This window comes from Rhinoderma darwinii, chromosome 1 (assembly GCF_050947455.1).
Source record: "Rhinoderma darwinii isolate aRhiDar2 chromosome 1, aRhiDar2.hap1, whole genome shotgun sequence".
In the NCBI taxonomy this organism is placed as follows: Eukaryota; Metazoa; Chordata; class Amphibia; order Anura; family Rhinodermatidae; genus Rhinoderma; species Rhinoderma darwinii.
In genome coordinates, this window is record NC_134687.1 from 407,481,873 (window position 1) to 407,503,982 (window position 22,110).

Consider the following 22,110-nt stretch of genomic DNA (forward strand, 5'->3'; position numbering starts at 1 on the left):
TTTATTTGTAAATGTTGTAAAAAAAATAACAATTTTGTGAGATAAAATGTCTACTTCCAGTTTTTCCTCTATCTCTGATAAACATGCACGTGTAAAAAATAAATAAATGCTAGCTTTATATATTATCTATACCTTGTTATCAGTATCAGCGCTTGTGTAGACCAGTTCATAACTACTCTGATCTCCACAGGAGCAAGGAGATCCAATGTGGTCACTTACTGACTGCTCAATCTGTTGCTAGGTAACAGCCTCAGCATACTAACAGCACTGCTGACCAAACACAGCTCGTAAAAAAAAGGGACTCACTTTAATGTACATGTGATAGCTACTGATTTCAATGAGCCCTTCCCTCACAAAAAATCCCAGGTGTGGAGCAAGGACTAAAAGTAGTGGTCAGGAGATTGCAGGAGACTTTATCCACGTACCTCTTATTGTACACAAAAAAAGCTGCTTTAATTCTGTTCCAGTGCTGAGTAAAGCAAGTAATGTCATAGTTTTCTGAAAAGCTTTGGCTTTGATTCTCCACAGATGGTTTTGAAAAAATTTCTAATAATGTTTTGTTCTCGCTATCAAAGATCGAGCACATACTCTTACTTTCAGTATGTAACACATCTAAAGCTTTATGACTTATTCATCCAAGACAGCCTGGATTTACTGAAGGAGATCATGTCAGACACTTTTATTTGATTTCTTTCACTGTATCTAAAGTGACAATGCATGAGGGAGCACAAACAACTGGTTCACACATGGAATGGTTTAGGATTGAAATCAATTATGCCTCAGTGAATATTGTCTTGGTTAAAACAGATTTTTCAAACTCAATATCATAAGCTATTTAGCAATGCAAACTCCGAGGGTACAAAACTTAACGTACACGTTCACCCAGCGGGCCAGCCAATTTGTGTGCTGAACCAATATTTATTACAATGCAGCCTATCCAGTCACAGGAAACGAATGACATCTGTTGTAAAAAGAAAGTTCTTGAAATAATTAATAGTCAAAGTAAATTAACCAGAAACTTACTGGTTTGTATCTTGCTGCTTTGAACACAAACATAGTCACAGTGTTGGTAAAACATACACACACAAGAAATACGCTCTCACATATTATACGCCCTGACATAATACAATGCTTATTTAAGCTTTTTATTTTGAAAATAAAATGTTTGCTTTCCACAAATGGCACGTCTGACTGTGTCTGAGACACCCGCAGCAAGCGGTGGGAAGACAGGAATTTAATGCAATTTTGTAAACACAATACCTCTAGGAACTTTTAATGTCTGCGTGACCCTCAGACCAAAACCATTATGGTTTCTGGTAGCAAAAAGAGTAATCCATGATTCCCCTTAAACAAGTCTACAGTTTTTTCTTTAGAGGGAAGAAATTCACTTCTGCTATTTTAAGCCTTTCTGCCGACAGGACGAAAATAACGATCATTCTGCAGGTCACTCACAAGGAAAAAAAGTAAACAATCATTTGGCAGAGAGTTTTAATCTTCTGCAGTAGAGTTTCTTCTTTTTGCTCCATAGATTTCTGCTAGTGTCCGGAAATGTGGTCCCCATTCCCATATGTCTTCACCCACGAGTTCTTCCTCTCCTAAACCTCCAGAGCTGCTGGTCAAAGAGCTGAGTGACCCAGTAGAGGAACCTCCACCCTCAAAACCATAAACCTGGATAGAGTCATAGGGTGGTGCCACAGGGTCTCTTTCTGCTTCTCTCAATCGAAGTGCCAGAAATCGTGGCACATCAACAGGGGCAGTTTGAGGTGAGCGTGGGGCTGGCTGGTGCGGAACTCGAGGGAGGACATCCATTCGAGGGGGGTGGAAGAAGCCACCAGTAAGGCCGGTCTGTGGAGGCTGCAAGGCTGACATGTCAAAAGCCTGAGTGTCTTGCTCTCCGCCACCTTCATCATCATAAGTAATGATATTTTCTCTGATATCTTCATCCTCACACAAAGACAGAGGAGATGGCTTGTGTCTTCGCTGCAAGTAAAAAAGGGACACCAGGGCTGATGTGGAAGATGATGATGAATGAAACATGAAGGACAAAGTATACAAAGTTATAAAAACAAAAAAGGTGAAAAGATGTATCAAGAAGATTTGTGGTGGTGAAAAAGGTATAAAAGAATATGAATAAGAAGAAAGAACAAACGTTATATTATTATCATTGAACTTTATATGTGACAGTTTAGGGTAGTTTCACAAGGCTATTTTATAATTTTTTGCACTACAGTTAAATGAGTATTTACAGAATCGACAATTATCACCTATCCACAGAATAGTATCACAGAGTGGGAACTCTTCATATAACATAACCTTTATTCATTATTCAGATTGAAATACTCTAGGTAATTCTTTTGAATACAAATACCCCTGACACAACCAGGGTTGAATGAATTAAGCAATCCACAATAATCACCTGGAGTATCCAGAAAATTTTATCTAGATGGCGTGGTACCATACGCCACCTATGGACAAACTCTAGGGATACAAAAAATTCTATCACACACAATTAGTATAATTTCTAAGCACTAAATATTGCATAAAATGACCACAACAATGACACTTCATAACCGTCCCAACGTGTTTCCCCAATCCAGATGGTTCATCAGGGGACAATATTGGACAATTTGTGTGTAATTGGAGACCTATAAAGGTATATATACATATATGCTAAATATTTGCTTGTATAGGCACGTTTGTGCCAGATTACAACTCACAACTCCTGGGAGTAAAGATGACAATTGGTTGAGGAAGGAACATGTGGATGATAGTGCTGGTCTGTAGAAGGTGTAGATGGAGGCTTGGCATTCCACATGGTCTGTGATGACTTCCTGGGGAGGTGTGGGCCACAAATGTGCCAATACAAGAAAATATTTATCACATATGTATATATACCTTATAGGTCTCCAATTACACACAAATTCTCCAATATTGTCCCCTGATGAACCAACTAGGTCGGGAAACGCGTTGGGACGGTTATGAAGTTTCAGTGTTGTGGTCATTTTATGCAATATTTGGTGCTTAGAAATTACACTAATTGTGCGTGATATAATCTTTTGTATCCCTGGAGTTTGTCCATAGGTGGCGTATGGTACCATACCATCCAGGTGATTATTGTGGATTGCTTATTTGATTCAACCCTGGTTGTGTCAGGGGTATTTGTATTTTAAAAGAATTACATAAGAGTATTTTAATCTGAATAATGAATAAAGGTTATGTTTTATGAAGTGCTGCCACTCTGTGATACTACTTGTTTCTTTGAGGAACCCACATATTGATTTTAGTGATAATACTATCTACAGAATAGTTGATAATTGCCTATTCACTCGGGGCTCCACCACTAGGACCCCCACCAATTGCGAGAATGGGGTCCTGAACCCCCTGTTCCTCCTCACTGCTCGATTGCAGTACAGAGGGCATTGAATGGAGCAGCGGTAACATCCCGCGTCATTCAAAGTCTGACGGAATGTCGGAAAAAGCCTAGTACAGCGCTTGGCTGATTCCGTTTGTCCTGCATTGAATGGAGCAGCGGGCGAATGCTCAAGCACTGCTCCATTCAAACTCCTCCTCACAGTGGAGGATCTGGGTTTCGGGACCCCCACTCTCATGATCGGTGGAGGTCCAAGCGGTAGAGCCCCAGCAACCAGACATTTAATAATAAATAATAATAACAAAAGTTTAATAATAAAAGTTAATCAAAAGGTCCCTGTTTTTGTAGACATTTTTTGACCCTGTAAGGTAATCTTTAGGGAATGTGCACATGACCTCTTTTCAGACGTAATGGAGGCGTTTTACGCCTAGAATTACGCCTGAAAAGACGGCTCCAATACGTCGGCAAACATCTGCCTATTGCTTGCAATGGGTCTTACGATGTTCTGGGCAGACGAGCTGTAATTTATGCGTCGCTGTCAAAAGATGACGCGTCAAATTACGCCCGCGTCAAAGAAGTGCAGGACACTTCTTGGGACGTAATTGGAGCCGTTTTTCATTGACTCTATTGAAAAACAGCTCCAATTACGTACGTAATGGACGCTGCGAAAAACGCGTGCACTTGTAAAAACGTCTGAAATTCAGGAGCTGTTTTCGCCAGAAAACAGCTCTGTAATTTCAGACGTATTTTGCATTGCCGTGTGAACATACCCTTAGAATAAACTGGATATGCCTTAAAATAATAGTTTAAAAACAGAACGTGGTTGCAAACAAAAGATGAAAAGACAACTGGATATTTACCCAGAAGACTAAATCCACAAGCCAATATAGCCAGTAAAGCAGGAGTACTCAGTCCAGCAGCTGAACCTGTGGTCATATGGCAGGTCAATACAGCTCCACCTGCCTCACAGTGACACAGAGAGACTGTCAGAGTGTTGGTACTGCTAAGAGGAGGATCCCCGCTGTCTTTAATCTCTATAGGCACTAAGAATACGTCTCTTTGTGACCTCCAGAATCCACTGTGTTTCACCAGCAGTGATGCACTTCCATCTAGAAATAAAAAAAATAAACTAAGACAGTTCCGTCATTAAATGTTCTTTTAGATGGGCCGATACTGGCCATGAAAACGAGCGCCAATCGACGATAAAGCTCGATCAGCGGTTGTTAGCTCCATTCACAAGGAGCAATCGTCGGTAATGATTGGGGACAAAATGATCATTACTACGAACGTTCATCCCCATGCATTGGCATCATGTCACCAGCACATATCCGTTTACACAAAGAGATGTGCTTCTGACTAGCGACCATATTTTAGTACACATAAAAGATGCGTAGGGCAATGATCGGGAATGAGAATTCGTACGAGAGCTCAATCAACCGATCATTGGCTCGTGTAAAAGGACCATAGGTTAATACATCTCTGTCTTTCATACAAAGTAGACTAAAGGGGTTATCCAGGTTGGGGGCTGTTTTTTTATACTGTTGACCTATCGACAGTATAGGTCATCAGTATATGATCAGTGGGGGTCCGACACCTGGACCCCGTACCGATTAGCTGTTATGGCTGCCTCCTGAAGCTATGCAGGGGTCGGTGAAGGAAGCAGATGGCTCCAACCATCGGGCCAGGTCACTGCAGCTCTGCTCCTATTCACTTGTATATGAGCAGATCTGCAGTACTGCAGCACGGCCGCTATACAGTGGTCAGAGCCTTCTGCTTCCATCATCGACCCCTGCATAGCTCCCGACGCCCGGAGGCAGTCGGAACAGCTGATCTGAGTGTTGGACCCCCACCGATCATATACTGATGGTCTATCCCATGGATAGGTCATTAGTATAAAAAAACAGCCCCCAACCTGGACAACACCTTTAGAGTTGCATGGAAAGGTGGCAGCAAGTGACAATACCTTTGTTGTCTTGAAGAGTGAAGTTTCCATCAGATGAAGTGCTAGGGCTTTGAATATGGAAAACACCATTTTCAATGTCAGAATCTTTCACCCTGACTGTCTGGATGACCTTTAGAAACAATTGACACATAAAATGCAGATAGGGCTGGACACACAACTACAAGACATATATCTCTAACACTGATGAAAAAACTATGATCATAACCACATATTACATGTACTAAACGTCTTGGGTCATTCTCTACTAGTTATTTCCACTACTGTAACTACAGTGGAGAAACAGGAGGGAAATTGAGCAGATAGTAAAAGTGCCACTTTCAATGACCTGAACTAATAAATTATTATAAATAGGGAATGCATTGAGTTGAGTAACCTTGTGAATACGTTGCATCATATCTTGCATGGATCATAAGTTTAATTTACAATTCTGCAGGCTTCAGATTTATATATGGTTTAATGTCTGGACAGAGCCTGTTATTGTTATTTGTATTCTAGTCATCATTAGACCAGACACTGTACAGTAATAAAGAATTATAGGAGCACAGCTGAGCTGTTCCAATGACAACCAGCAGAATTCTGAATGCAGCTCTGGGCTATATTATAGTATGTAACTTAGGATTAGTACAAGATAAGTTTTGTAATACCGTATATTTACAATGTTATTCAACTTTTTAAGTAGAGTGTAAACAAACAGTAAAATGGGATTCAAATACACAAATATAACAAAAACTGTCACATCTCCAATAGTGTGAAAGGCTTGTATGAGCATTCATTGCTTTGGTTGAAAAAAGTGTTTGTGTTTGTGTGTGTGTGTGTGTGTTTTGGGGGGGGGTTGGGGTTGTTGTGTGGCTTTCTACTTCAGTTTCATTTTAATTTATAGGAAAGGAAAGACAATTCGCCTGCTGCTGCCCCACATGGAATCTGCAGAATACAGTTCATGAAGCCTTACAGGCTGTATTTTTTTAATGGAGTAAGCAATAAGGCAGATGTATTGCCGGTCAACTCAGAGTAACAGCCCCTCTGCTCACTACATTAAACAAGTATTCACAGAATCGACAATTACCACCTAGCCACACTGATCGACCACAGTGAGGGTCGATCATGCGCGCTGCCACTCCATTCAAAGTGTTGGGAATAACGGAAACAGCCGAGTACATGGCTCGGCTGTTTCCGTCAATCCAGTAGACATTAAAGGGGTTTTCCTATGAAGGACATTTATGACATATCCGCAGGATATGTCATAAATGTCAGATAGATGCGGGTCCCACCTCTGGGACCCGCACCTATCTCTAGAACGGGGCACCCTAAACCCTGTTCTAGCTTTTGATGCTAATGCTGTCTCTCGGCCACTCCCCTGAACCTCTTTCAATGTTGGTACTTAATGTATTCACAATTAAAATATCGAAGTATGTCTCAGGAAATATCTCAATGATCTAAGGATAATTACAGATACAATCTGACTGTTAATCCTCCGCATGAGAGACGACGAGACGCTGGTGACATGCACTTGTAGAATAGCACGTTGTCTATCATGGTGTGTACACGGCAACCAAGACTGGAATCTTGTAGTGACATACGTTGGCTATGATGTTACTCTATGTTCGCACTGGCAAAAAGCATAGGTGAAAATTCTAATAGGCTAATTTCTTTGAAGAAATAGATGATGATAGAATTTCAATTTATGAATAAGTAACAAAAGGTGCTGTCCTGTGGTATGCTGTTTGTTGATTATTACTTAACCCCTTCCCGCCGAAGCCCTTTTTATTTTTGTTTTTTCCTCCCCACCTTCTAAAAGCCATAACTTCTTTATTTTTACGTCTATATAGTCCTGTAAGGGCTTGATTTTTGTGGGACGAGTTGTAGTTTCTCGTAGCACCATTTATTGTGCCATATAATGTACTAGGAAATGGGCAAAAAATTATTTGTGGGGTACAAAATGAAAAAAACAGCGATTCCTCCATTGTTTTTTGCGCGCCGTTTTTACAGAATTCACTGTGCAATTAAAACAACATGTTAACTTTATTCTGTGGGTCAATACAATTACGGCGATTTCAAATATATATAGTTTTTTCTATATTTTACAAGTAAAAACCTAAGTGTAAAAAATAATATTTATTTTGTGTCGCCAAATTCCGAGAGCCATAACTTTTTTATTTTTCCGTCTATCAAGTTGTATGAGGGCTTATTTTTTGCGGGATAAGCTGTCATTTTTAATAATACCATTTTGGTGTACATGCGACGGTTTGATCCCTTTTTATTTCTTTTTTTGTAGGAGATGAGGTGACCAAAAAATAGAGATTCTGGCGTTCATCGTGCGGGTTAAAATTAATATATTGTAATAGTTCCGAATTTTACGGACACGGCGATACCAATTATGTTTATTTATTGATTTTTTTTTACTATGCTCTAAGGGGAAAATGGGAAAAGGGGGGTTTTTTGAACTTTTAATTTTTTATATTTTTTTTTACATAAAGAAAAAACGTTTAACTAATTTTTGCTTTTTTTATTACTAATGTATTGCATTATATTGTGATTCTGACAGGAGGCAGGGCTTAATAGGAGCACAAAGATGGCGGACCTGGGGGCCTTCATTAGACACCCAGGCAACCATTGCCCCTCCGCGATTGCGTTGCGGGTGGTGCAATGAGCTATTAGAGGGGGTCGCCCCCCTCTTTCTAACAATTTAAATGCCGCGGTCGCTATTGACCGCAGCATTTAACGAGTTAAATGAGCGCGATACTGATCGTTACTCTGAAGTGTGGGCTGTAACATACAGCTGACACCGGCATCGTATGGAGCGGGTTCACTCCGTGAGCCCGTTCCATACTTCCCCTACCTGACTTTGGCGTATGGATACGTCAAATGTCGGGAAGGGGTTAAAGCGTACCTAACATTTCAGGCGACTTTTCATAATAAGCTGCTGTGTGTGTACATGAGGAATAACACTATTTCTGGCCATTATATGACTTGTGTCCTGCATTATTTAGAAATTTTCGTCTCTGCAGGCCCTATCTCTAATTCTCAGGGTTTTTTTTTTAGCTAGTGGGTGAAGGCTAACGGCTATCATGTCTTCTATACACTAAACACACAGAGAAGAATCTGTTAAGGATCTGCCAGGCACAGCTTCTGTATCCACGCCCATAGGTAATCAGTCTGCACCTGCTTCTATGTCTGTGAGACTGACTCCATCTTCCACCACTCAGGATGGCAGGCTTAGGAGTGGGAGAGCCTATCACAGCCTGGCCAGACGGAGCTAGCTCCCGCCCTCTGTCTATTTATACCTGCCTTTCCTGTTCCTCCTAGCTTGGGATTCTTCTGTGTTGGTTTCCTGGCCCTGCTGCAGCTTCTTGAACTACTTGTCGCTGCTTCGTATTGACCCTGGCTTACTGACTACTCTTCTGCTCTGCGTTTGGTACCTCGTACACTCCTGGTTTGACTCGGCTTGTTCACTCCTCTCCTGCTCTACGTTTGGCACCTCGTACTCTCCTGGTTTGACTCGGCTCGTTTACTACTCTTGCTGCTCACGGTGTTGCCGTGGGCAACTGCCCTGTTTCCCTTTGTTCTGTGTTTCCTTGTCTGTTGTCTGTCGTGCACTTATTGAGTGTAGGGACCGTCGCCCAGTTGTACCCCGTCGCCTAGGGCGGGTCGTTGCAAGTAGGCAGGGACTGAGTGGTGGGTAGATTAGGGCTCACTTGTCGGTTTCCCTATCCCTGTCATTACAGAATCCTTCTCTCCTATCTCTATCTATCACATTTATAGAAGCAGCAGCATGGAGGACATTACACAGCAGTAATGAGCAGTGTAGCTGCGAAACCAGAACTTGCTGAGATATAACACCAAAGCTGCAGCAGCATCTCTATATGTGTCTCTCTCTCTCACCCTCTCCCTCCTCCTCTCCAAAAACTTCTATGAGCAGCTGTAACCTGATCCTTAGGTGATCTGATAGTCCATCTCGTCTTAAGGAGATGGAAAAAGCAGTAAATTCAGAGTAAATGAACAGTTGGAGGTGGGGAGGAATGGAGCCTGATAAGTGGAGAAAGGTATTTTTCTATAGTAAACTATATTACAAATTTTCTTATATTCTCTTGTACTATTGATTTATGCAAAGTTTGTTGAAAAGTTAATGACCATTTAATAGCTATAAACATTTTGGAGATATTTCAGCTCCTTCTTCAGTAGAAAAATAAATCAAGTGTTAAATCTCCAAATGATCTCACCTTAAATTGGTGACAAAACTATTTTGAAAATTTGATCTGGATCATTATTTGTTATACAGGGAGACATTTTGTTTCTACTGTCTAGTATGTAAATCAAAAAGTAAAAACCAAATATTGATTTCCCTTCAGAAATACATACGCACAATATACAAATTTATGGAATGTATAACAACTTCTATGTACACAATGGATTTTTCTTGTAATGACCCTCACACATAAGATCAATGATTTTCACCCGAACTACCTCCAATTTCACACACAGCAATAATTTCTCCAAAAACCTGTGACATACTGACTTGTTGATATTTCTTGTTTATTTCAATGGACAGATTTAGTATGCAACAAGACTCGCCTCAGGAAACATCAGTGTGATGGTTATAGTCTGGGCCAAACAATATCAGATATATCTTCCTGATATTATTTGGCCCAAGGGTATGGCATTTAAACATTGAATCGTATTGAGCTTATATTTCTATTATCTTCTTTAACCCCTTCCCGACATTTGCCGTATGGATACGTCATGGAAAGCTAGTGCTTCCCGCATTTTGCCGTATCCATACGACAAATGCATGGCACCGGCCAGAAACGGAGTCGGTGCCATCATCGCCGGATGTCAGCGGTGTATTACTGTTGACATCTGGCTGTAATGGCGGGGAGCAAAATTAGCTTCGATCTCCGCCATTAACCCCTTAAATGCAGCGGTCAAACGCGATCGCTGCATTTAAGTTGTTTGCAGCTCATCGGCCCCCCAGCAATGAAATTGCCAGCGTTCCAGTGGCTGAAATGGCAACCGGAGGCCTCATACTGGCCTTCCGGTCTGCCTTGCATGGAAGCCTTCCAGGCCCCACCCGGAAGCGGAGCCTGAAAGGCTTCCGTAGCCGACGGCAAGATGGCGTCAGCGCAAGGGCTGAGCTGGCGTCATCAGCGGTGGATTTCAGCTGCATGTTACAGCTGACATCCACCTGTAACAACAGGAACTGGAGCTAGATCCGATTCCTACCATTAACCCCTTAGATGCTGCGAACGAAAGCGATCGCTGCATCTTAGAGGTTGCTAGCAGATCGGCAGCCCTGCCATGTGATAGCAGGGCTGCCGACTGCTGCTATGGCAACAGGAGGCCTAAAGATGGCCTCCTGCTCTGCCATTGCGGAAGCCGATTAGGTCTAATCGGTTTGCTGTCAGTGAATGACTGACAGATCTAATACATTGCACTACATAGGTAGTTCAATGTATTTAAAAAAAAAAACAGATAGTTGGACCTTCAAGTCCCCTAGTGGGACTTGGAAAAAAGTGGAAAAAAAAAAGTGGAAAAAAAAAAGTGGATAAAAAAGTGAAAAAAAACGTAAACCATACATATTTGGTATCGCCATGACAGTAAAGGCCTGAACTATAAAAATATTATGTTATTTATTCTACGCGGTGAACAGCGTAATAAAAAAAAACTTAGGGCAGAATTTCTGTTTTTTGGTCACCTACTATATTATTGGAATATTGGAATAAAACGTTATCAAAAAGTCGCATGTATCCAAAAATGGTACCTATAAAAGCTATAGCTCGTCTCGCAAAAAACAAGCCCTCATACAGGTCCTTCGGTGAAAAAATTAAAACGTTATGTTTCTCACAACTTGGCGACAACTTTTTACAAAAGTAACTTTATTGTACAAAAAGTTGTAAAACATAAAAAAAGTGCTATAAATTAGTTTTCGCCAGAATCGTACTGACCCGCAGAATAAAGTTAACATGTAATTTATAACGCATAGTGAACGCTGTTTAAAAAAACCCCTAAAAAACGATGCCAGAATTGTTTTTTTGGTCACTTGACCTTCTAAAAAATAGGATAAAAAGTGATCAAAAAATCACATGTACCCCAAAATGTTACCAATAATAACTACAGCTCATCCCGCAAAAAAAAAATCCCTCTTACCACTACGTCTATGAAAAAAAATAATTAGTTAAGGCTTCCATAAGTCAGGAAATAAAACATATGCAGTTGTGCAGGCTCGAGGGAAACATTTCTTCTGTTTCAAGATGCAAATTATCAAGGCCCCAAAATTAGGGAACTAGGAAGGGGAGGGCCCAAACATATCTGCTGGAAGCGAGGGTGCCCGTATTATACCAGGACAACACTTCCCAGCAAAATTCCCCAAACTGCAAAGGTGCGGAGTGTGGACCAAATGGAGGATAAGGAAGGACATTTATCAGTGCGACACCGGCCTATGCAGAAATGATTGCTTCACAGCTAAACACACATCTATGGATTATTTAATGTTTTTTTTTTACCCCATTATAATACCACCTGAATATGCCCCTGATGTACTCTGCCCAGCTTACATTTGCCCCCACATTATAAATGGAAACTCCAGCAATACTCAAACAAAACTACTAACAAGCAAAATCTGCGCTCCAAAAGCCAAATGGCGCTCCCTCCACTTTGAACTCTACAGCGTGCCCAAACAGCAGTTTACTTCCACATATATGGCATCGCCATACCCGGGAGAACCCTTTTAACATTTTTTGGGATGTGTGTCTCCAGTGGCATAAGCTGGGAACGACATATTTGCCACTGAAATGGCATATCTACTGAAAAATGTAAATTTTTACTTTGCACCACCCGCAGCGCATTCATTTATGGAGAAATCCTGTGGGGTGAAAATGCTCACTACACCCCTTAATAAATGCCTTGAGGGGTGCAGTTTCCAAAATGGGGTCATTTCTCAGGGGTTTCTTTTATTATTTCAAATCAGAGCCTCTGCAATTGTGAACCAATACTTCGTAAATTGCCAAATTAGGCCCTTAATTTTACATGGTACTCTTTCACTCCTGAGCCATGTCAAATGTCCAGGCAAAAGATTAGGGCCACATGTAATGTGTTTCTAAAACCGGGAAACACTGCATAATGATTAGAGAGCTATCTTTTTATGGTAGCACAAGCTGGGCACCACAAAATCAAATTTTCACTCTGCAACATCGAGTGCACACTAATTTCTGCAAAACACCTGCGGGGTTAACATGCTCACTACAACACTAGGTTAGTACCTTGAGGGGTGTAGTTTCCTAAATGGGGTCACTTCTGGGGGTTTCCACTGTTTTGGTCCCACAGGGTCTTTGCAAATGCGACATAGCAACCAGAAACCAATCCAGCAAAATCTGCACTCCAAAAGCCAAATGGCGCTCCTTCACTTCTGAGCCCTACTATGTGCCCAAACAGCAGTTTATGACCACAAATGGGGTATTGCCATACTCGGGAGAAATTGCTTTAGAAATGTTGGGGTTCTTTTTTTCCTTTATTTATTGAGAAAATTAAATATTTTGAGCTAAAGCTACGTCTTATTGAAGAAAAGTTTTTATTTTCACTGACCAATTTTAATAAATTCTATGAAACACATGTGGGGTCAAAATGCTCACTACACCCCTAGATAAATTCCTCAATGGGTGTAGTTTCCAAAATGGGGTCACTTGTGGGGGATTCCACTGTTTTGTCCCCTCAGGGGCTTTGCAAATGTGACATGGCCTCCGCAAACCATTCCTGCTAAATTTGAGCTCCAAAAGCCAAATGCTTTTCCCCCATTAGTCCTTGTGGAAATGAAAAAAAAATTAGCTAAACCTACATTTTCTTTGAAAAAATTTAGATTTTCATTTTCACGGCCTAATTGCAATAATTTCTGCAAAAAACCTGTGTGGTCAAAATGCTCACTATACCTCTAGTTAATTTAATAGAGTTGTGTAGTTTCCCAAATGGGGTCACTTTTGGGGGATTTCCACTGTTTTGGCACCGCAAGAGCCCTTCAAACCTGACATGGTGCCTACAATATATTCTAATAAAACGACGGCACAAAAATCCTCTAGGTGCTTCTTTGCTTCTGAGGCCGGTGCTTCAGTTCATTACCACACTAGGTGCACATGTTGGATATTTCCTAAAACTACAGAATCTGGGTAATAAATGTTTAGTTGCATTTCTCTGGTAAAACGTTCCGTGTTACTAAAAAAAAATGGATTAAAAATGAATTTCTGAAAAAAACAACTGAAATTTGTAAATTTCACCTCTAATTTGCTTTAATTCCTGTGAAATGCTAAAGGGTTAAGAAACTAAATGCTGGTTTGAATACTTTGAGGGGTGAAGTTTTTTAAATGGGGGGACTTATTGGGGGTTTCTAATATATATGGCCCTCAAAGCCACTTCACAACTGAACTGGCCCCTGTAAAAATGGCCTTTTGAAATTTTCTTGAAAATGTGAGAAATTGCTGCTAAAGTTCAAAGCCTTGTAACGTCCTAGAAAAATAAAAGGATGTTCAAAAAACGATGCCAATCTAAAGTAGACATATGGGGGATGTTAATTAGCAACAATTCTGTGTGGTATAACTGCCTGTCTTACAAGCAGATACATTTAAATTTTAAAATGTTTTAATTTTTGCCATTTTTTTTGCTAACTTTTTTTGTTTTTCAAAATTAAATACTGAATGTATCGAGCAAATTTTGCCAGTAACAAAAAGTCCAATGTGTCACGAGAAAACAGTCTCAGAATCGCTTGGATAGCTAAAAGCATTCCGGTGTTATTACCACATAAAGTGAAACATGTCAGATTTGAAAAATGAGGCTCTGTCAGGAAGGTCAAAAGTGGCCAAAGATCTTGAAGTGCATGTTCCCCACTATATATTTGTTATTATATCAATCAATGTTAATTCTTTGGACGCCGTAACCTGCACCTAACATTGCCCATTTAAGTTTTTAGTAAGTGTCTTTTTACAGGTGTGATGTGCTATATGTAATAAGGATATCTTGATATATGATCCACTTAGATACATTATCTTTGTATATTGTCGTATAGCAAGTAGAAGTTATGCTGTAGGTTTTCCAATATTATCATTGTGTATATGTTCAGATTTTTTTTTTTTAAAGTCCTTCCTACACATTGTTTCTTGCATGGACAGTGTATCATGTAGATGACCCTCTCACTACGGCAGGTAAGTAATTCCTCTATTTTGTATTGATAATCATACACTGTTAATTTTATAACTTCTGTTTTCCTGGGAAAATTGGTAACCCCACAATTACTGCAGGATCCACATCTTTAATAACCTTTAAATGTTTGCCAAGATATTAACGTTTGTTTCGATGGCGGTACCCTAACAGACGGTGCCACTTTAAGTCCTATATTTGCTGGTCTCGTGTACACTATGGGAGGTCTAGATGGTAAAACAGCAATGTTATGAGTGATAAGTTTATTTCTGCCTCATGTTACTACCTATTGCCACTTATATGTGTACCGAACTTGGACTGTTTTCGGACCATGTCTCTGCCTCATGTTACTACCTATTGCCGCTTATATGTGTGCAGAACCTGAACTGTTACTTGACTATTGCTATTTGCCCACTCCTGCCTGATCGTTCATCCACTGGGCTCCAAATCTGCCACAGACCTTGACATTGTCATACATTTTATAACATTTTGTATAGTGTGGAACGTAGAGTATTTCTAGAGGCAGATAAAATAAGAATGTTGTATTTATTGAGGGCATATTTTGTTAATTTTTGTGCTTACATGATAGAGGGTAAGAAAAATGTCTTCCTGTATAACAAATAATGATCCAGTTCAGCTTTTCAAAATGTTTTTTTTTGCCACCAATATAAGGTGAGATCATAAGGGGTTTTAACCCCCAATTTAGCTACTAAATAAGGGGCTGAGATAGCTCTGAAATGTATTTAGCTATTAAGTAATAATCAACAAATGGCACACCACGAGACAGCACTGTTTTATTTACTTATTCATAACTTTATAAAATATAACTTTTACTTCATATTGTTTAAAATAATGTGCAAAACATACACACAGGACAAATTTAAAGGCTAAAAATGTGCTCTCTTTTGTGAGAGAAAACTGACATTCTGTACGTTTTGTGCAGAGTAAATGCAAAGCTCCAAATATTACTGCATAAAGGAGGAGGTTTTTTCAAAGGTATATTTTGGGGTAATCCACCCCCCTACCCATTCTATAGTGTGTCCAAGTCCATCTTGATCCTGTAGCTGGGGACTGGGAAACCTCCTATTTTCCTTTTATATGTGTCCAGGCAGATAATGCTGTTCTTTGGGAGAACAGCATTATCTGCCTGGACACATATAAAAGGAAAATAGGAGGTTTCCCAGTCCCCAGCTACAGGATCAAGATGGACTTGGACACACTATAGAATGGGTAGGGGGGTGGATTACCCCAAAATATACCTTTGAAAAAACCTCCTCCTTTATGCAGTAATATTTGGAGCTTTGCATTTACTCTGCACAAAACGTACAGAATGTCAGTTTTCTCTCACAAAAGAGAGCACATTTTTAGCCTTTAAATTTGTCCTGTGTGTATGTTTTGCACATTATTTTAAACAATATGAAGTAAAAGTTATATTTTATAAAGCTCTATCATTATTCCAGTGATTCTTTACTAATTCTAAATAGAGTATTTATGCTATAAAAAACCTTTGGTGGAAGGAATAAAAATACCACCTGACATCTATTCTTATTCATAACTTGCAAGTTTATCATCATGTATTCAAAACCATTCGGATTTTCACTTATGCTTATTGCAAGCATGATCAAGAAATAACATCATAGCCGACGTGTGGCACAACAAGATTTTGCCTGCTTAAGCCGCAGTACTGCGAATGCGCATCTACGGTAGAGTGCCTTGTACACACCATCACAGACTGCGTGCTATTCTACAAGTGCATCTCACCAACAGGTCGTTGTCCCAGAAGTTGGAGTGCACAGATACGTAGGATTAACTATCAGTAGGAGAGCCATACATACAGTGGTTAAATGCTACTGACATACAAATTATATACAGTATATATTTATCTCCGGATTGCTGAGATATTTGCTGAGACATACTTGGATGTATTGTGAATACATTAAAATGTACTTCCAATTATAAAACAACTTCCAATATATCAATAGTACAGGCGAATATAAGAAACTTTGTAATATATATTATTAGGGAGAAAAAGCCTCTGTTTTTTGTTCACTCATTCAGAATTAACTTCTAGAATCCCTAGAGCAGATTTAAAGACAGATTCTAAGCTTCACTGCGAGGTCAGGTTACATCTGCCCATAGAAGCAGATGCAGGAGACTTGCTAACAGCAGTAAGGAGCAGTGTAGCTGTAAATCAAGCACTGGGCTAAGACAGTAAGGCTGGGTTCACACGACCTATTTTCAGACGTAAACGAGGCGTATTATGCCTCATATTACGTCTGAAAATACGGCTACAATACGTCGGCAAACATCTGCCCATTCATTTGAATGGGTTTGCCGACGTACTGTGCCGACGACCTGTCATTTACGCGTCGTCGTTTGACAGCTGTCAAACGACGACGCGTAAAATGACTGCCTCGTCAAAGAAGTGCAGGACACTTCTTTGAAACGTAATTTGAGCCGTTCTTCATTGAATTCAATGAAAAACAGCTCAAGATTACGGGCGTCAAGGACGCCTCGCGCAATGCGAGGAGGAGCTTTTACGTCTGAAACGACGCAGCTGTTTTCTCCTTAAAACAGTCTGTCTTTTCAGACGTAAAAGCCAGATCTCGTGTGCACATACCCTAAAGGGTATGTGCACACACACTAATTATGTCCGTAATTGACGGACGTATTTCGGCCGCAAGTCCCGGACCGAACACACTGCAGGGAGCCGGGCTCCTAGCATCATAGTTATGTACGATGCTAGGAGTCCCTGCCTCGCTGCAGGACAACTGTCCCGTACTGAAAACATGATTACAGTACGGGACAGTTGTCCTGCAGCGAGGCAGGGACTCCTAGCATCGTACATAACTATGATGCTAGGAGCCCGGCTCCCTGCACTGTGTTTGGTCCGGTACTTGCGGCCGAAATACGTCCGCCAATTACGGACGTAATTAGTGTGTGTGCACATACCCTAACACTTACCATAAGCTGCATTGTGTCTGTATCTCTGAACACAGATTCTATGAGTGAATTCTGAGTGTGTAAACAGTTAAGAAACCTAGCCATATAAGTGGAGAAAGAGACATTATGTTCACACGGCAGCGTCCATTACGGCTGAAATCACGGAGCTGTTTTCAGGAGAAAACAGCTCCTGAATTTCAGACGTAATGGCATGTTGCAGGCGTTTTTCGTTGCGTCCATTGGAGCTGTTTTTCTATGGAGTCAAAGGAAAACGGCTTCAATTACGTCCCAAGAAGTGACAGGCACTTCTTTGACGCGGGCGTCTTTTTTACGCGCCGTCTTTTGACAGCGGCGCGTAAAAAAAAATGACCGTCGGCATAGAACATCGTAAAACCCATTCAAGTGAATGGGCAGATGTTTGCCGGCGCTTTGAAGCCATATTTTCGGATGTAATTCGAGGTTAAAACGCCCGAATTACGTCCGTAAATAGTGTGTGTGAACCCAGCCTAATAAGATATTTTACATAATTTCTTATCTTCGCTTGTACTATTGATTTATGGAAAGTTATTTATAACCAAAGGTACGCTTTAAATACTATGTACACCTTTGAAATCATTTTTATTTTGTTGTTTTTTTTTTAAATAAAAATGTCTATCAGTGTGTTTTGTAAAACTTTCTAAATACTTTTTATTAAAAAAATTTTTTTTTTCAGATACAGCTGCTTTGTATTCTGTATACAGAGCAGCTGTATCGTGCGCTGAGACCTGAATCCGTCAGGTCAGCGGCACTGACGGGGTCAGTGTTAGCAGGCTCTGCACGTCTCTGAAACGCAGGATCCACCTGTTATCGATTACGTTATGAACTTAGATGTGATCGTAACAGCTCGATCCTGCGTGGACACGTTGTTACTGAACCCGTCAGTGTCGCTGACCTGACAAATAGAGGTTTCGGCGCTGGATACAGCTGCTCTGTAAACAGTATACAAAGCAGCTGTATCAGAAAAATTCAATATATTTTTTTTATAAAAGTTGCACCAATCACACTGATAGACAATTTTATCATTTAAAAAAAAAACGAAGAAAAAAACCCCCAACAATTTCAAAGATGTACATAGCTTTTAAAGGGGCTCTCTCACCACATTATAAGTGCCCTATCTTCTATATAAAGTGATCAGCGCTGTAATGTAGATAACAGCAGTGGTTTTTATTTAGAAAAACGATTTAATTTTGAGTTATGACCTATTTTAGATTTATGCTAATGACTTACTTAATAGACAACTGGGCGTGTTTTTACTTTTTGACCAATCAGCGTCATACATTTCTCTCCATTCATGTACTCAGCACATAGTAATCTCGCGAGATCACGCTTGCTGTCATTAAGTCCCACACAAACGTTACCGAAGTGTCGGGATTGTGAATAGACATCCCGTCCTGGCTGGAGGCGATGTCTATTCACTGTCAGGACACTTCGGTAACGTTAATGTGTGAGTAAGTGACAGCACATCATGATCTAGCAGGATCACTATGTGCTGAGTAAATGAATGGAGAGAAGTGTATGACGTTGATTGGTCAGCGTCATACACTTCTCTCCACAACGCCCACTTGGTCAAAAAGTAAAAACACGCCCAGTTGTCAATTAAGAAACTAATTAGCATAAATCTAAAATCGGTCATAACTCCGTCAAAATTGATAGTTTTTTTTAAATAAAAAACACTGCTGTAATCTACATTACAGCGCCGATCACATTATGTAGAAGCTAGGGAACATATAATGTGTTGACAGAGCCTCTTTAAGTACCAACATTGAAAGAGGTTCATATAAACTATGAATTATTTACTATACTAAGTACTTATAAAAGAGGCCCGTGGTATAGCTACAACATCACTAAGATTAATTTGAATGCTGCGAGGGCCCCACGTCATGTATATATGAATTTTATTCCCTGAACTGGGTTACATACATATAGCTTGTATGATGAAGTTCTAAATTGATGAATTTTTATGATGAATTTGCTTTGAAAATTAGGGTTTTATTAAGTTTGTTTTAATTCACTACATTTGGGTTTTTTGGGGTCTGGTGTTAATTATTAAATTGATATGTTTTGACGACCTGTATGAGAATAATTTTTTCCACAAGAAAAGATGTCTGGAAACAATTTTTAAGCATTTTTGGAGATATGAGATCTCACTAGTGCACTTTACATCTTTTTCATTGTATCAATTTGTTGGTGAGCTGCCCATGTTCCACATTACATTTTTATATTGCTGTCAATTCACAGATTTTATAGTTTATAAATTAGCTTTTACCTTGATTACCATAAATTACCAAAAAATGGTAGTATAATTAAGTAAACTATTTTGGAATTGTTAAGAAGTAATTAAAACAAAACACACAACTAGTAAATTACCAGGATCCATTTCAGCAGGGTTTCAGGAGCCTTTTTACGAATACATAAAGATTTATATAGCAGAGCAGTACAAACTTAAAAACCAGGCTTTGTTTCAAAACTAGATTTATTTTCAGACCCTTTGTGGTTCTTTGGGGAACTCTAACTCTAAATAATTTCTTCCAGGAACCTGGTTCTCCACCTGTTTTTCCTCACGTTACAGCACAGCAGAACAGGCGGTAAGGGAATTACTAGGGAACAGGTGAGTTATTCCGTATAACAGAGCCAATGAGTAACCCGGCTCTGTGCAACATTTTGTAAGATGGAAATTGTTTTCATATTTCCATCTTTCTTGTAGACTGTCAGTACTGTTTTACAAATATCCAAGTTAAACAGAGTATGACATACAATGGGAGAGAAATTGCAATATACACGGGTAGTTTTATAGTGTTGGATGGTAGAAAAAATGAAGAAATAAAGATTTATTGGGCTCTATTGTGAAGACTCAAGTAGGCTCCAGTTACTGGTCCTTAGTTAGGATATAATAAACTAGTTACTAATCTGCACCTATTGAATATCTCTGAAAACTGTTGATTCTTTTTATTAACCAGCATGAAGGAAGGGGAGCTGATATATATGGGTGATTTTTAACATAAAAGAGGAAAGGCTAAGAAAGATATTTCATATGACTTTGCTATGACCATTAATAAATCTCAAGGTCAAACAGAAAGAAAAGTAGGTATCTACCTTCTGGAACCAGCGTTTATCCATGGACAGCTCTAAGCCCGTATTCACACGACAGGGTTTCCCGGCCGGGTGACGGCCGTTCATAAAGCGGCTGTCACATGGCCGCAGTAGGAACAATAGACCCCTAATGGGGCTATTCACACAACCGATTTTTTGATGGCCGGGAAACCTGGCCGTCAACAAATGGGACATGCCCTATTTTCGGCCGTTCACCGGGCCGCCCGGCTCCCATAGAAGTCTATGGGGCCGGGTAATACACGGCCATCACTGGAATGTGTCCCGAGTGACGGCCGTGTCTACCGTCGCTCGCTCTCTCTCCTCCTCACAGCACAGAGTGCATGTGAGGAGGAGTTTATGCCATTCGGACGAAGCGCTGTATGCTGCAGGTAAGTTTCTACAATGTGGGGGTGCCGTTATACAAGGGTACTGTGTGGCAGGGCCGGGGTGTACAGCAGGTGGAAGGTGGCGCTGCGCCGGCTCCCTTCCCCTGCTTGTTTTAGCGCCCTGGCCCGGCGAATCAGCAGCCGCCTTTCCGCCCGGGAGCTTCTTCAGGCATCGCTGCCGCTATAGCACCTCCGATGGCGCCGCTAGCAGCTGCTGCTGTAGTGATGCCACTATAGCAGAGCAGGGAGGTATCTCCCTGCTCTGCTATGTGCTAGCCCCACTTTAGCTCCCTGAAGGAGCGGAATCCCCGTGTGTTTCCAACGACTCACTTGTTAAAGAAGTGGGCACATGGCAACCCACTCTTCAACCACGCTGAGAAAGTCCACCACTCAATAGCCCTCTTCCCCCTCTACTCCGCTACAAAAAGAGGTGTATTGAGTAATTGACTCTACCAGCGTGGGGGTAGATCGGGTTACATTGTGCCAGTAGAAAGGTATTGAGTAGGGGGTCTATCACTACTTGAAGGTAATTGTGTGGATACAGTCAGTATAATAGATATGAGAGGAACAAAGAAATAAATAAAACATTAAAAAAACCTATGAAGCATTACGCGGGTCCACGTTTCTTGCCCTGGGAGGATTATCATCCTGAAAGTGTTTCCGCATTTTGTATTTTAAATATTTTAAGAAAGATGAAAGAACTGACCAAAAAGAGTTTTCTAGAGCCCATTGTATTTTTTGCCCAATGGGTAGAGTTGTGACACACAGGGAACAGTGATAACATACAGGCAACAGAGTGGTGGCATACCCAGGGGACAGAGGGGTGGCATACAGGGACAGTGCTTGCATACAGGGGATAGAGTGGTTACAGGTGGCATAGTGATGGCATTTTAGGGGGCAGACTTTTCCAGAGCCCGTTCTGTTTTTTCACAAAACGGCCTGTATTGCATTAAAACATTTACTTGAAACAGTAACGTCTGTCTGTTTCTCTCTTCAGCAGTTCTGTTCTCCACCTGCTCTTCCCTCCCCTCTCCATATACCTATGATATATGGTAGCATGTAACCTGATCCCTCAGTGAGCTGTCTTCATCTCTGCCTCACTGAATATGGCTTTTAGCAGTCAATTCTTAGGCTGGGTTCACACG

At 40.6% G+C, this 22,110-nt stretch overlaps 1 protein-coding gene across 2 annotated transcripts in view; it reads right to left on the reverse strand.

The window, feature by feature from the left end:
• Nucleotides 1–1,102: 1,102 nt before the first annotated feature.
• The window catches only part of CDH24 (cadherin 24), a 102,076-nt gene continuing 81,068 nt past the window's right edge, over nucleotides 1,103–22,110 (reverse strand). Inside the window, exons 10-12 of one of the 2 annotated variants that reach the window (XM_075828933.1) lie at nucleotides 5,334–5,442; nucleotides 4,231–4,479; nucleotides 1,103–2,006 (exon numbers count right to left, since the gene is read on the reverse strand). In XM_075828933.1, coding sequence (XP_075685048.1) covers nucleotides 1,489–2,006; nucleotides 4,231–4,479; nucleotides 5,334–5,442 — 876 coding nt within the window. In that variant the 3' untranslated portion in view covers nucleotides 1,103–1,488. The remainder of the gene's footprint in view (nucleotides 2,007–4,230; nucleotides 4,480–5,333; nucleotides 5,443–22,110) is intronic. The other variant, XM_075828934.1, reaches the window with a different exon arrangement.